A 15330-nucleotide genomic window follows, 5' to 3' on the forward strand; every position below is an offset into this window, starting at 1 on the left:
AAATTGCAATAATTTGCAAGGAAAAGAAAGATGCTCTCATATCCCTATTACATAACCCAAGGTAGACTATCAACTATCTTCCAACTTTTCACCAGCTCCAAATAGATCCAGGGTTATAAAGGTTTTAGACTTCTTTGGAACAAGATGGGGGGTGGGGTGGGGGGGAAGGGGCACAAAAAATGCCACCTTAGATCTTTTGTGAGAATCAGACAAAAACTATAAATTCAGGAAAGTACAAATTATCACAAATTAATATTCACTAGGGGTGGGGGAGATAAATACTCCCAAGCTCAATAATAAACCTAAAGTTAAGAACACATTTCTGGAAATGTCAAGCCTAGGTGCTCTTTAGAACTTAAGAGAAAATTTTTGCATATTATACAATTTTCATGTAAAAAGTTTCAAAGATGAGTTTGAGATCAGGAATATCTCTTGGCTCACATTATTTACTCTGTACGTAAAGTAGTAAGCTCTATCTCACTCAGCCTTCTCAACAAGTTTACTTTTCCTCAGAGCATCTCCGTTCACCTAACATACATTTATTATCTCCACTGACTTGAATGGAAGCTCCATGAGGACAGGGACTTATTTTACTCATGGCTGTACCTCTGGTGCACAGGAGGCACTCAATATTTTTTCAATGAATTTCCTAAAGGAGATTCCACTCACTATAGTGGAATTGGCAAACTATAGCCTACATGCCAAATCTAGGCTTCCACTTGTTTTTGTAAATAAAAATTTTCCTGGAACTCTGCCATGCTCATTCATTTATGTATTAGTTATGACTACTTTCATACTACAATGGCAGAGCTGAGGAGTTGCAACACAACCACATGGCCCACAAAGCCTCAAATATACTACCAGGTCTTATATAGAAAAAGTTTGACAGCGCTTATTTGGCCCATATTTCCCAAGCTAGATTGAAATCACCTTTGGGACCAGAATTAATTCTTTATTCCTTTTTACCTAGAACAGAGCAAATGTTAAAAATAGCTATCATTACAGAAAAAAATACAGATTTTCTACTTCCAGCATATTTTCACACAGTTAAATCCAAAGCTATTGTGTTCCATCATCAATGCATTTATAGTAAGGTCAAAACCAAAGAGTACCTGTATTCAATAACTGGAGAATAAGTAGAAAAAATATGGATGCTAATTAGTACCAACTTTCTGATTCAAAATAATAACCATGTAATCTTTAAAATGTGAATGCAACACAGCAATTAGAAAGCTCTTCCCTTGTGTTTCAGGTGATTTTGAGGTGAACCATGGTTATTTTCTCAAGAGTCAAAAATCACTTTAATGAAATACTTTTTATGTTAGGCACATTATGGGTGCTCAACAGTGAATAGATCGCTCTCTCACAAATAATTATTCTGCATATTACCTTCCACAAATTACAATCACCTGAAAGGGGGCATCACGATTCATGCCCCTTTGTCAATTCTAAGATAGGCTCAATATTTCTTTTTAATATTTTTTTAGTTGTCAATAGACTTTTACTTTATTTATTTATATGTGGTGCTGAGAATCAAACCCAGTGCCTCACACATGCTAGGCAAGCACTCTACATACCACTGAGCCACAACCCCAGCCACTCAACATTTCTTAATTCTTTAAAACTATATATACTTTTTGTCTCTGAAAATTTTGATTTGTATAAGTATCATTGTTTCTGAAAGCTCAACATGAAGTGGATACTTCTGGGCATATGTTCAGCCCACTGCTTACTCCAAGTGCAGCAAGTAACCAAACAAAATGTTTTGTTTTTCCATATTATAGGATAATGTTATCTGACAATAATGTAGTTTATCCACAATAAAATGGAGAAGGGCTAGGAAGCTCAATGAATTATCTTTGCTAAGTTATTCTAAATAAGCAACAATATACACAATGATATACAATCATTTGAGAAAACTATTTTTTATTTAGAAAAAAGTTTACACTGGTAGAATTCAGTAGATTAAAAAATTCTCTTTTAAAAATGTCACTGTGAAACTTTTCCAGATGAAAGTTCAGCAATACAAAGCTCCTATAGCTGTAGAATTAAAACACAATTAACTTTTGACACCCCCCCCCCCCAAGATTTGTGTAAATACAAGGAAAAAATGGCAAGGGACAAGTGAGCGCTGTTATCTTTTTCTTTTTTAAACAGGTTTTAATGTACATGTTCTATATAAAATGATTCCTAGGCATTGCATAAAGACATTCCTTCCAATTTAAGTAACTAATATTAAAAACAGGCCAAATAATAAATTAAAACCGAGCTTTAAAATGAGGTAAATTCAAAATGGTTCAATAATTGTTTATTTTCAGTTTCAAACAGTAAAAAGGAAGCATTTAAAATGGGGGAGGGGGAAGACTAAACTCAGGCAATATTTAGTTAACCAAAAGTGAAATTCTGTACACATGTAACCTTATTTGCTTGTTGGGAAGTGTATGCAGCACATTGTGCTAAAAATATGGAACAATCAACACTTTCAGCCATTACTGAAAATAAACATGTAGAAATTAAGCAACAAGTTAAAAATACAGTAATACACAACTCAACAATTTTAGGTTTTCCACATGGAGCAATAAAGCAGATAACTGAATAATTTAAGGAGATGCAAATGGGCCCTCTTCATTCATAATTCTCGGCAATCTACTCAGGAAAATAAATTTCTGGTCACAGATGAACAATTTCATTCCAATCTCACCTGAAAGAAACAAAGTGATTATATTGATAGATAAGAAAGGAAGGAAGGAAGAGAGGTTATGAGGGAAGTCAAAGGAAGAGGGAAGAAGTAGAAGAGAGGAAATAAGGAAGGATAGAAAGGAGGAGAGTGGGCAGGGTGGGGAAGGAAGGTAAGGAAAGGAGGAGAAAGGGAAGAAAAAAGAAGGAAGGAAAGAAGTTTAAAGAAAGAAAAGTTAGTGAGTTCCGTCAATAACAAAGACTTGTATTGAATTGCCAGAAAAGGATGAAAATATTCATGTATTTCTCATTGTCCACTCTTAGAAACCATTTAGACGGGTATACTATGACTCTTTAAAAAAAAATACAACACTGAACAATTTGTGTATAAAGGAGTGGTAGGGGTTAGGGAGGGGAAAAAAATAGCAAGAAGTAAAACATTCCATGGGGCAAGCAATAGCTTATCAAAAATGAACAGAATACATTTACCAAAGAAAAGGAACCTATTTTACATGATTAACAAAAAAGAGGAAAATAACATCACATTTTTCACAAGGACAGAATTTTAATGACTTATATTAAGATGCAACGTCTGCTAAATTATAAAAATTGCTTAAAAAATATATTGACTCAATTATACTCATTTCCTTTCCTTTATGTATTGACATTTTTCAAATACTGCATATTGAAATAAATTCAAAACATGATCATTACAACATGTGGCAAATAACTTCATATCTGCCTAACATTTGTTCTCAAATTTTAAACTAATGCTTAACGCATTAAACTTTATTGATGAAAATACTACATTCACATATTTCATAAAACGAGAGCTAGAAGGGGCCTTAGAAAATAATCACACTTGCATGAAATGCTGACAAATAATTTACATATCATTTCTACACAGAATTCTGTTCACACCATGTATTAACCTTGACATTATCAATTATAATTGTGGATACACTGATGTTGAACTTACAATTTAATACTTAAAGTCATTGTTCCTGTTCATCAACTGATGAATAGATAAACAAAATATGATACACATTCATACAATGGAATATTATTTACCCATAAAAGGAATGGAGAACTGATACATGCTACAACATGGATGAATCTTGAAAACATGATGCTAAGTGAAAGAACCCGGACACAAAAGGCCACAGTATTGCATGATTCCATTCATATGAAATGTCCAAAATAGGCAAATCCATAGAAAGTACAATAGTGGTTTCCAGGGGTTGGAGGAAGGGGAGAATTAAGAGTGACTGCTAACAAACATGGGGCTTCTTTTGGAGGTGAGAGAAATGTTTTGAAATTAGACAGTGGTGATGATTGCACAATATAATGAATATACTAAAAACCATTGAATTGTACACTTTAAAATGGTGAATATCTCAATTTCTTCAATTGAAAAAAAAGTAATGTTCCAATAAAGAACATCATGGTGTCCATATGACCGTAATTAGTAGAATAAGAAATGGGTTCTCAATCATGAAGACATCACATTAGGAGAATTACTAGGCAAGGGAAATTGTAATGACATACTTAAGGGGACATTAAAGGATAAAATTCATGTTGCTATTAAAACATGTAAAGAAGATCTTTTCCAGGAACTGAAATTAAAATTTTTACAAGAAGCCAAAATCCTCAAGTGACATATCATCCCAACATTGTCAAACTTATAGGAGTTCGCACACAAAGACAGCCTATCTACATCTTTAAGGAACTGGTTCCAGGACGTGGTTTCCTCTCCTTTCTGAGAAAGAAGGATGAACTAAAACTCAGTTAGTTAGTGAAATTTTCATTAGATGCTGCTTCTGGATGGCGTATCTCGAGTAAAAATTGTATGCACAGGGACCTTGCTGCAAGAAACTGCCTGGAGGTGAAAATAATGTTCTGAAAATCAGTGACTTTGGAATGTCTCATCAAGAGGATATTGGTGTATATTCATCTTCTGACTTAAAGCAGATTCCCATTAAATGGACAGCACCAGAAGCTCTTAATTATGGGAGAGATCGTTCTTAGAGTGACGCATGGAGCTTTGGCATCCTCCTCTGGGAGACCTTCAGCTTAGGGGTCTGTCCATACCCTGGAATGACAAATCAGCAAGCACAAGAGCAAGTGGAAAGAGGATACTGGATGTCAATCTCTCATCAGTGTCCAGAGAATATTACAAAATAATGCTGAAGTGCTGTGATTACAAACTTGAAAATTGCCCCCAAGATCAATGAACTTCAGAAAGAGCTAGCTATCATCAAGAAGAAAGTCACATAGCGATGAAACAGTGCCAAATTCTGTCTTTGGGACCCTATCTTCACCAGAGTTAATAGTTTTCTTCTCATTAACAGTGAATTTATATCACATTACCGCAATATTCTTTAAAGTTTATTTTTTAAACTAACTTCTTTAAGAAAATGTGCCATTTTAACCATTGCAAATAAGAAAGCATAGGTTCTAAATGTAAAGGGTCACAGAGATTTGTCTTTTTCACACCTAGGATTGTTGATGTTTCTCAAAAACATCGTCTCCTTCAGGCTCAATCCAGTCTGCTGTCCTTCACCACAGACATCGACACTATATTGACTATGAACTGTACTGGTAATATCACGTTTGTAGGACACATTCAAATAAAAGGTGGCCTTCTACCCCACTGAAGCAGGAATACATTTGTAAACATCATTTTACATTGGTAATTATCTGGACTTCCTAGGTTTTCCTTTTCGCCTGAAATAGGTTCTGTATAAGGAAGGTTATCATATTCCTATGTTCCACCACGCCCTCCATTAGGAAATCAGAACACTATGCATGAAAAGTCCCTTAAAGAGCACTCTCTCAAAGAGTTGAGGCAGTTGACTCTAAATGATGTTCTAAACAGTTGTGACAGAAAGAGGCAAGTTTGGAAAAGTAAGGTGGTTAGGAATAAAGGGTAGGTGATCAAAATGGAGAAGGCAAACAAAATCTTATCAGACGGATGCCTTTATAAATACAGGCTTATTAAGTTTATGGTCAAATACATCAAAAAGGTCCTAAGAAATGTCTCAGTAGTTCATAGATTCCTCCCTAAATAGCTGTTTTGATGGCAACAAAAACATTTTAAGAGGAACTATAAAATACAAATCCACCAAAATAATAACTTATTCATGGTTAAGTGTCTTTACCTCAAAGAAGGCATCTCAGAATTGTATTACCTGCATTTGTATTAGTGTCTGAAGCTGTCAGGATTTCATAATCCGCGTGCGTGTGTGTGTGTGTGTGTGTGTGTGTGTGCGTGTGTCCCCATCCCTCACAACAAACACACCAAGTAAAAATGCATATACAAATAAAGTCAATGTTTAAAATGTCAAGTGAACATTTATAAGGAAGAAAGAAATTATAAGAAGAAAGACTTAGGGACAGCCATACTGATTCCACTTTATACCTTCATTTGCCCTTATACTGCAACCTAAGAACTCTCATAGCAAACAATTACTGAGATGTTCCATGTAAACAAAATGTAACAGAGTTAAAACAGGCTCTGTTGAGATGAATCTTGACTGGATCCAGGAATGCCTCTCAGAATAAATGTGTGCAGAGGACACTAACACTCGGGCAAAGGTGGCACAGGATCCATTTGTAAGGGCTCATACCCATATCCAGATGTTTAAAAAAAAAACAGCACCTTAGTGAATATTTGTCTACCTTAAGAAGAGGAGTAAGGAACAGAAAGTTCCTCCTGCCCTCATTTGTGTACTGTCTATGAATACCAGTACACAGAGCCCATATCCAGTACTTTTAAAAAGTATAAATGATAATGCAGACAAAAATGTTTCATGTCTATCATTTCAATCTCCCAACAATAATTTCAAGCATACTTAATGATTACTACAAAATGAAATAAAAGCATAATAAATCTGCCCTCAAAATATGTTGCAACATACAAAACAACTTCTTTTTAATTAGTATGGTTTCCCCTTCTAATAAATAGTGTAAGTAAACTGAACCTACTTTTGATGGCCAAAAAAATACTGAAGTATTGCTCGTTATCAATGTTCACACTGATCCCAGAGAAAACACTTACTACCTCTGCACACAGCTTTCCATGTAAAGTGAACAGAGTATCTAAAACATCCCAGGTAATAAAGAAAACTACTTGGTTGTTTGATTAGAAGGAAAGGATACATAGCCTCTAACAAAATCACAATCTAGGGAGGTATATATGCATAGGAACCAGTGACTAGGACAAGCTCACATGTAAGCAATGGCTATTCTAACATACTCCCTACCCCAGTCCACATTATCACCATCTAGGAATAGGCCTTAGAATGGCAATACAATCTTAAAATAAGAAATCTGAAGAAAAAGTTGGCTACGATCTACATACTGTGGGGTAGGGCTCCAAATTCCTTAATAGGACACCCATAGCCCAAGAGTTAATAACAAGAATAAACAAATGGGACTTACTTAAACTAAAAAGTTTTTTCTCAGCAAGAGAAACAATAAGAGAGGTGAATAGAGAGCCTACATCCTGGGAACAAATTTTTACCCCTCACACTTCAGATAGAGCCCTAATATCCAGAGCATACAAAGAACTCAAAAAATTAAACAATAAGATAACAAATAACCCAATCAACAAATGGGCCAAGGACCTGAACAGACACTTCTCAGAGGAGGACATACAATCAATCAACAAGTACATGAAAAAATGCTCACCATCTCTAGCAGTCAGAGAAATGCAAATTAAAACCACCCTAAGATACCATCTCACTCCAGTAAGAGTGGCAGCCATTATGAAGTCAAACAACAATAAGTGTTGGCGAGGATGTGGAGAAAAGGGTACACTTGTACACTGCTGGTGGGACTGCAAATTGGTGAAGCCAATTTGGAAAGCAGTATGGAGATTCCTGGGAAAGGTGGGAATGGATCCACCATTTGACCCAGCTATCGCCCTTCTCGGACTATTCCCTGAGGATCTTAAAAGAGCGTACTATAGGGATACTGCCACATCAATGATCATAGCAGCACAATTCACAATAGCTAGACTGTGGAACCAACCTAGATGCCCTTCAATAGATGAATGGATAAAAAAAAATGTGGCATCTATACACAATGGAGTATCACGCAGCACTAAAAAAATGACAAAATCATAGAATTTGCAGGGAAATGGATGGCATTAGAACAGATTATGTTAAGCGAAGCTAGCCAATCCTTAAAAAATAAATGCCAAATGTCTTCTTTGATATAAAGAGAGCAACTAAGAACAGAACAGGGAGGAAGAGCATGAGGAAAAGATTAACAGAGACGAGTGGGGGAGAGAAAGGGAGAGAAAAGGGAAAGCATATGGAAATGGTAGGAGACCCTCAATGTAACACAAAATTACATATAAGAGGTTGTGAGGGGAAAGGGGGGGAAACAAGGGAGAGAATTGAACAACAGCAGATGAGGTAGAGAGGGAAGATGGGAGGGGAGGGGGGATAGTAGGGGATAGGAAAGGCAGCAGAATACAACAGTCACTAATATGGCATTATGTAAAATTGTGAATGTGTAACTGATGTGATTCTGCAATTTGTATTTGGGGTAAAAATGGGAGTTCATAACTCACTTGAATCAAATGTATGAAAGATGATATGACATGAGCTTTGTAATGTTTTGAACAACCAATAAAAAAAATCTGTGAGAGCTTAGGAAGTAAATTTTCAAGTATGGACTTAAAGGGGGGGGATTATAAAAATCACCTGTCTATAGGGGCTATATAATTAAAACAAATGAAGTGAAGTGGGTGGGGACTGACTGAGGTGAACAGTTTTAACTGTGGGCATTGGGGGTGTACAGGGTGGAAGGTCTTAGCTCTATGTGGGTTGTACCTAGGGAGATCTGATTGTTGCCATGCAGAAATCAGGACACAATGTTATCAGATGTTCTAATTCTTCAAGAAAAACTGAAATCTGGATTTGTCAAATCTTCTGATTGCTAAATTAAACTAATGTTTTTTTTTTTAAAAAAAATAATTTTGTGTGAGGCTAAAGAGGTAAACAGCCACAATTTGACAAGGGGCTGAGAATTTGCCAATCTTGGGTTCAGAAGATAAGAGTTTGTTTACACATATGACAATGGAGATGAGAATTTAACCAACCAAATACACTTGGTCTTGTTGGAATGGAATGTTACAGAAATATAATAAACTAAACATACAGTTGCATAGGATATGAGATGAGGATTACAAATATATATTAAAATTGAGAAGACAAAAAATGGCTTTGCAGGGCAATCTTAACAGGCAGGAATTTATTAATTTATCTTATTTGTTTATTTATTCATTTGGGTGCTGGGGACTGAATCCTAGCACCCACTTGGGCATTTTATCACTGAGCTACCTCCCCAGACCCTTTATTTTTATTTTGAGACAGGATCTAGCTAAGTTACTTAGGGTTTTGCTAAATTGCTAAGGTTGGCCTCAAACTTGTGATCATCAATAGGCAAGAATTTTTAAAGAGTAAGGTAGAACAAAAGGTTAAATGCAAAGCTGCTAATGTTCAAGAGACTCAATCAAGGAAGGAAAGGATACGTAGCCTCCAACAAGACCACAATCTAGGGAGGTAGATAAGTAACATACTTATATATGCTTATTAAATGAAATTTTGTTACAGGTAACAAAAGATGCAGCGAACAGGCAGAATTTGCAACTAAAAATAGCAGTCAGAACAGGAAGGCAGACTCCGAAAGGAATATAATCAGGGTCACATTTATATATTTCTTAGTTCTAATGAGATTATTTCAATGTTTCTAAAATCAGGGTGATGGATACAAATCAATGACACTTCTCTAGCTATTCTCCTAAATTGTTCTAAAAATCAATAATGAAATCTTAAAATTAGTGACATCTTTTATGACATATATTAGCAGCTCTCCTCTCTGTAGAATAGAAAATAAATTTAAAGTAAAGGCAGTAGATTTAGAAGCATCTTAAAGGTAGATGATGCCAATCAAAAACGATGAGATTTCTGAAGGAAAGGAAAAAAAGAACCAGAGGATTTGCCCAATAGCTGAATGAATCCAAATAGAAAGAGGCAGCCAGAAAACAATCAAAAGACACAGAGGAAAAGGACAAATCAAGAGACTAACAAAAGTTAAGAGTTTATCCAAGAAAAAAAAAGTATATACATAGTTGTCAGCAAGAAAACTGAAGGAGCTACATGTATCTTTACAAGAACATCTGAATCTAGAATCTTTGCTACAAGATCAGGAGCCAAACATACAGCTTTAGCCAGCTTTTCATGACCTTCCTCCAGAGGGATTATATAGACAGGTAAAGTACAAATTCATGGCCAGTATAATAACAACTCAAATCTTTAGCACAATCTTCACATACAAAATAATAATACTTAGGAACTGAATAAAAAAGATGTATAAAAGCATGGTGAAAGTTGTCAGTGACAATGGTGGTCCCATTACAATGAAGATCTGAGAAGTAGGATTTTTGTTTCTTTAATGGAGTTCCTAGGTGAAAGCAAAATGCCAAATTAAAAGAAAGATTAAGATGGTCAGGCATGATAGCATATACCTGTAATCCCTGAAGAAAGAGTATTGCAAGTTCAAGGCCAACCTCAACAACTTGTGGGACCCTCATCAACTTAGCAAGACCCTGTCTCAAAATAAAAACATAAGGGAGCATGGTGATGCTTGCATTATAATGCCAGTGATTTGGGAGGTCAAGGCTGGAGGATTTCAAGTTTGAGGCCAGACTCAGCAACTTAGCCTAGAGTCACTAAGCAATGTAGTGAGACTCTACATCTAAACAGAAAATATAAAAAATAAAATAAAATGTGCTGTGGATATAGCTCAGTGGTAAAGCAAGCCTGGGTTCAATCCCCAGAACCAAGAAATAAAAATAAAACGGACTGAGGATTTGGCTCAGTGGTAAAGCATGCCTGGGTTCAATCCTCAGTAGCAAAAAAACCCAAAAGGTTAAGAATTAAAATAACAAAGTTTAAGTGTTTGAATTAAGGAAAGGAATTCTAGCCCCCTCTCCCAGCAAGGAAAACAGCTGGGGTGGGGCAGAATTGAAGGATGGGCAACAGTATTTCTTTTACAATCTTCTTAATTTAAAAAAAAAGCTAGTAAATTTTATATTCTCTTTCAGAACTCTTGTTTATCCTGGTCTACTACTTAGATAACAAACACAAGCTAACAAAGCACAAAAGGCACACCACTATCCGGAGGTCACCAACCTGACAACCTTAAATCCCTGCTTTGCAGCCAAAATAAACATGACAAAACCCACACCCTAAAACCTTTATTCTAATACTGAACTGTCTCTCAGACATTTCTCATTTATAATTTAAACTATGAATAACCCTGGTTATCTATCTGGTTGCATTTAAAAAAAATGCAGCAGCCAATAACACTAGGAGCAAGGTAAAGAGAACAGATATACTTAATACCATTAGGACAGCTAAAATGGGCAATAAAAAAGCACAGTCAACAACTTCAAGAATGTCTATTTGGAACTATTAAATGTAGGGGGCAAATCACCCTACAGACTTTGATAATCCTACAGTATCACCAAAAAAGTCTGAACACTCCAAACACTAAGTTACACATAATTTACTTAAGATGTTTAAAACACTTTATATCTCACATAAAAACTAAATGTATTACCTTGCAAACAAAGTTGTATATTTAAATTCTATAAAAGCACAGACCTTATTTTCTGACGTTGCAAAACATGAACAGTGGTAGAAAAAAAAAGGCACAAAAACTTAAAAACACCTTTGGATAACTCATTTACCTAAGAAGGCAAAAAGAAGAACAGAAAACACTAAATACTTGGGTTTGAGTACTGGCTCAATTAGCTAATATCTCTGTGACCTTCTTTAATGCAAATACCACCAAGACTTACAGGGCTACAGGTATTTTTAAAAGGGAATTAATAATCCAGAAAATATGAGAATGAGTGACAAAGAGAGTGCCAGAAGTTCTTAAATACATTCAATGTTTTCCTCCAGCCTAAAGTGTGGCTAATCAACAAACTTAAAATGAAATCAGCTTAAAAATAACTGCAAATCTTACTCTACATCTGTACCCAAAGACTTGGTCATTATATTTAAGTGAAAATTTCAGGTAGCTTTATCTTGCAAAATTGATTTTGTTTCTTCAATATTATCCAATCTCATTTTTATATTTCTATCTTTAAATGAAAAGAAGGTGAGAAAACACTCACCTTGGCTGAAAGTCTTCATTATCTGTGCTTGTCAGAGGACTTATGAGTAGATGACAAATTAAGGGAAAACAACTTTGGGGAGACAGTAGAATAGCATCCCACCTTTTAATACAATTCCTCATCTTGCAGGTCTAATTGGCTCTTACCAGCCTGGTAGCCTCAAACTCTTATCAGCTCTGCTCATCTGCCACATCATTTTGCCCTTCTATTCACCATGCTCCCAGCCCAAGGCCCTCTCTTCCTTTTTTCTTCCTGGTGACAATACTGTCAGAGGGTCAATAAATTCATTGTTGGCAAAAGACACCTCAGTTACCACAGAAGTTTAAAACCAAAACAAGAACATGAAATCTCCCACTTTCAGATTTCATACATTTGAGAAGATTAACTGGAAAGTTCATTTTAAAACTAATAACTTCCACAGTATTTAGACTACATACTACAAAATGTATAATTCTAAACATGATGGGTACCAAAGCTTTCCATTAAAGCTACTGAAAATTATTAATTAATATTAAGATGAAAAGGATATTGTTTCTTCTCTTCCTTTCCTCCAGAACTGTCCCTTTTCTCTTTCTTTTCTATCTTTTCTTTATCATGCCTGGATTCCTATAAGGAATGGTGAAATTAGTTGGGGAAGGGAAACCAAACACATTTAAAACAACAATCAGCTCAAAATCCCTTTTCATCACCCAATAGCCATAATGTTTCTTCAAAAAGTTAATATGACACCAAAAGCACAAGCAATAAAAGAAAAAAAATACACTGGACTCAATCAAAAGTATACACTCTTATGCACTGAAGGACACAGCACAAAAATAAAAAGACAGCCTACAGAATGGGAGAAAATATCTGCAAACTATATCAGGGATCTAGTATATAAAATACATTAATTTAAAAAACTTGGGGCTGGGGATGTGGCTCAAGCGGTAGCGCGCTCGCCTGGCATGCGTGTGGCCCGGGTTCGATCCTCAGCACCACATACAAACAAAGATGTTGTGTCCGCCGATAACTAAAAAATAAATATTAAAAAAAATTTCTCTCTCTCTAAAAAAAAACAAAACAAAACTCTTGCAACTGAGCAACAAATAGAACAAATAGACAACTCAATTTTTAAATGGCCAAAGCTTTCTGAATAGATTTTTTGAAGAAGATATACAAATGGCCAACAAGCAAATGAAAAGATATTTAACATCATTATTCATTAAGGAAATGCAAATAAGAACCATGAGATAGGACTTCAAACCCATTAGGATGGCTATAAAAAAGAAAAAAGCAAACAATAACCAGTGTTGACAAGAATGTAGAGAATTTTGCACCCTGCTCACTTGCTGGAAGAAATGTAAACTCCACAGCCACTGGGAAAAACATTTTGACAATTCCTCAAAAAAGTTTAACATAAAATTATTATATAACCTAGAAATTCCATTTCTAGGTATATACAAAAGAGGATTAAATACTTCATAACACCACACAATTACCTGTAGTAGTACTATTCATAGCTGTCAAAAGATAAAAACCACTAAAAATCCATCAACTGAAAAATGGATGAACAAATGTGGCATATTCATATGCTATTTACTCATAAAAAGAAATGAAGTAATGAAAGATGTTACAACATGGAAGAACCCAAAAAATGTAATGCTAAGTAAAGAAGACAGAAATAAAAGGCCATATTATTGTACAATTCCACTTATATATAATATTAAGGATAGGTAAATCCAAGAGACAGAAAGCAGATTAATAGTTGCCAGGGGCTGGGAGGAGGGAAAGTAGAGAGTGACCGCTTAACAGGTATAGGGTTCCCCTTTAGGACAACTGAAATGTTTTGGAACTAGATGGAGATGACTGTGTAACATTATCAACACACTAAATGCCACTGAATTGTATACTTAATTTTATGTTATATGAGTTTTACCTCAATTAAAAAACACATTTAAAAGGAGCAGCCTATTGTTGGAGGCAAAGAGAATTAAACCGTTCAAAATCCTTTTTAATTTTTTAAAACTGCATTTGTGAACTACTAATATACTGCATATATTATGAATATATATAATAATACTTTGCAAACACACTTTAGTAATGACATTACTTGATGTCACATGCATGAGATTTAATTTGAATATTATCCATTAACATATAAGGGAATATACCTTATACTTAATTTTAAAACCAAATACAAATTTCAAATGAGTTTATTATTCAGATAAAATATTATAAAATTGGTTCATATCCCATTTAATAAAGAATTTGACACTGTAATGGTCAAGGAGAATCCATGATATTATATTTTAATTTCAGGAATGAAGACACTAAAAGCAAAGAATTGTGGGTAGCAAAAAAAGAAAAAAACACACAAAGAAAGCTTAAAACTCAAAGACAGAAGTAGGTGGAAGTAGAAGAGAGGAAAGGAAATTTCAGAGGTATACTAACTCTACCCTCCCAGTAATTTGGGACTGATTTGGTTCAAATTCCCAAAACACATAATTTGCCCTCTCTCAACGCCTTTTCTTCCCAATACCAAATAATTTTAAAACAAAAAACATGACTTGACTAGGGTAAAAATAATCAATATTTGCCGAATTTTCAAAGGGTTGATTTTTTCAAAGTATACTCTTCCATTATATTCCTAATTTACCTTCTTGCCACCAGAAGAGATTTTATCCATCTTCTCAGATTTAAATGAATCACCACCGCCTTTTTCTTTGCCTGAAGATTTTGACTTATTTTTTTCCTTGTCTTTCTCATTTGGATAAGGAGACTCACATGGGCTTTCACTTTTGTGTTTTGAAACCCCCACTAAAATTACAAAAGAGAAATCATAAAAGCCTTTTCTGATTTATTTGATGATTGCTTTGAAGGTATCAATAAATCTACCTACTTGTTCCATTTTCCTCTTTCCGCCTCTTGGTTAAGTCTGGTGGCACTTCCCGGTCATTGTTTGAGTGATCCTAAAACCAAGAATTGTGAACTACATTGATCAACAGTTTATGCTTTTATTTTAAAGCATTACTTTTATATAAGAAAGGCACAGCTAACTAGCACTGGAGAATATTTGCAGCAGTTTCACATACTTGGTAAAATGGCATGAAAGACAAGCAGAGCTGGTAGAGATTACTAGGCTGAAGATCCTTATTACTGTAGAAGATGCAAACACACTTTAGGGTGAAAATACCAATTAAAACTCAAAACAACAGACTGCTATGGAACAAACTAGTATTTTCTGAAAGGTAAACACATTACTATACAATAATCAACTTTCCAAACTAGTTTTTAAAAAAGTACAAACCCTTTTCCGCTCTTTCCTGTCCTTTTCATCTTTTTTCTCTCTTTCTCTGGATCTTTCCCTTGACTTGTCCAAATCTTTCTTGTCCATTTCTCTCTCCTTACTCTTGGACAGTGGTGGAGGAGTATGATTAATGTAGAGCTGTTAAATTAAGGCAATATTACTAAAGATT

The 15330-nt window shown here is 35.0% G+C and overlaps 1 protein-coding gene and 1 pseudogene across 8 annotated transcripts in view; one reads left to right on the forward strand and one right to left on the reverse strand.

Moving 5' to 3' along the window:
- Positions 1-1909: 1909 nt before the first annotated feature.
- Positions 1910-15330, reverse strand: part of Thoc2 (THO complex subunit 2) — a 118099-nt gene continuing 104678 nt past the window's right edge. For 4 of the 8 annotated variants that reach the window (XM_077107399.1, XM_077107395.1, XM_077107398.1 and 1 more), the window contains exons 34-39: positions 15162-15299; positions 14754-14823; positions 14511-14671; positions 12405-12481; positions 11876-11921; positions 1910-4768 (exon numbers count right to left, since the gene is read on the reverse strand). In XM_077107399.1, the coding sequence (XP_076963514.1) occupies positions 11894-11921; positions 12405-12481; positions 14511-14671; positions 14754-14823; positions 15162-15299 (474 nt within the window). In that variant the 3' untranslated portion in view covers positions 1910-4768; positions 11876-11893. Of the gene's footprint in view, positions 4769-8682; positions 10153-11875; positions 11922-12404; positions 12482-14510; positions 14672-14753; positions 14824-15161; positions 15300-15330 lie in introns of those variants that run through there. The other 4 variants (XM_077107397.1, XM_077107396.1, XM_077107393.1 and 1 more) reach the window with 4 other exon arrangements.
- On the forward strand, positions 3957-4953 carry LOC143638663 (tyrosine-protein kinase Fer-like; annotated as a pseudogene).

This window comes from Callospermophilus lateralis, chromosome X, assembly GCF_048772815.1.
Source record: "Callospermophilus lateralis isolate mCalLat2 chromosome X, mCalLat2.hap1, whole genome shotgun sequence".
In the NCBI taxonomy this organism is placed as follows: domain Eukaryota; kingdom Metazoa; phylum Chordata; class Mammalia; order Rodentia; family Sciuridae; genus Callospermophilus; species Callospermophilus lateralis.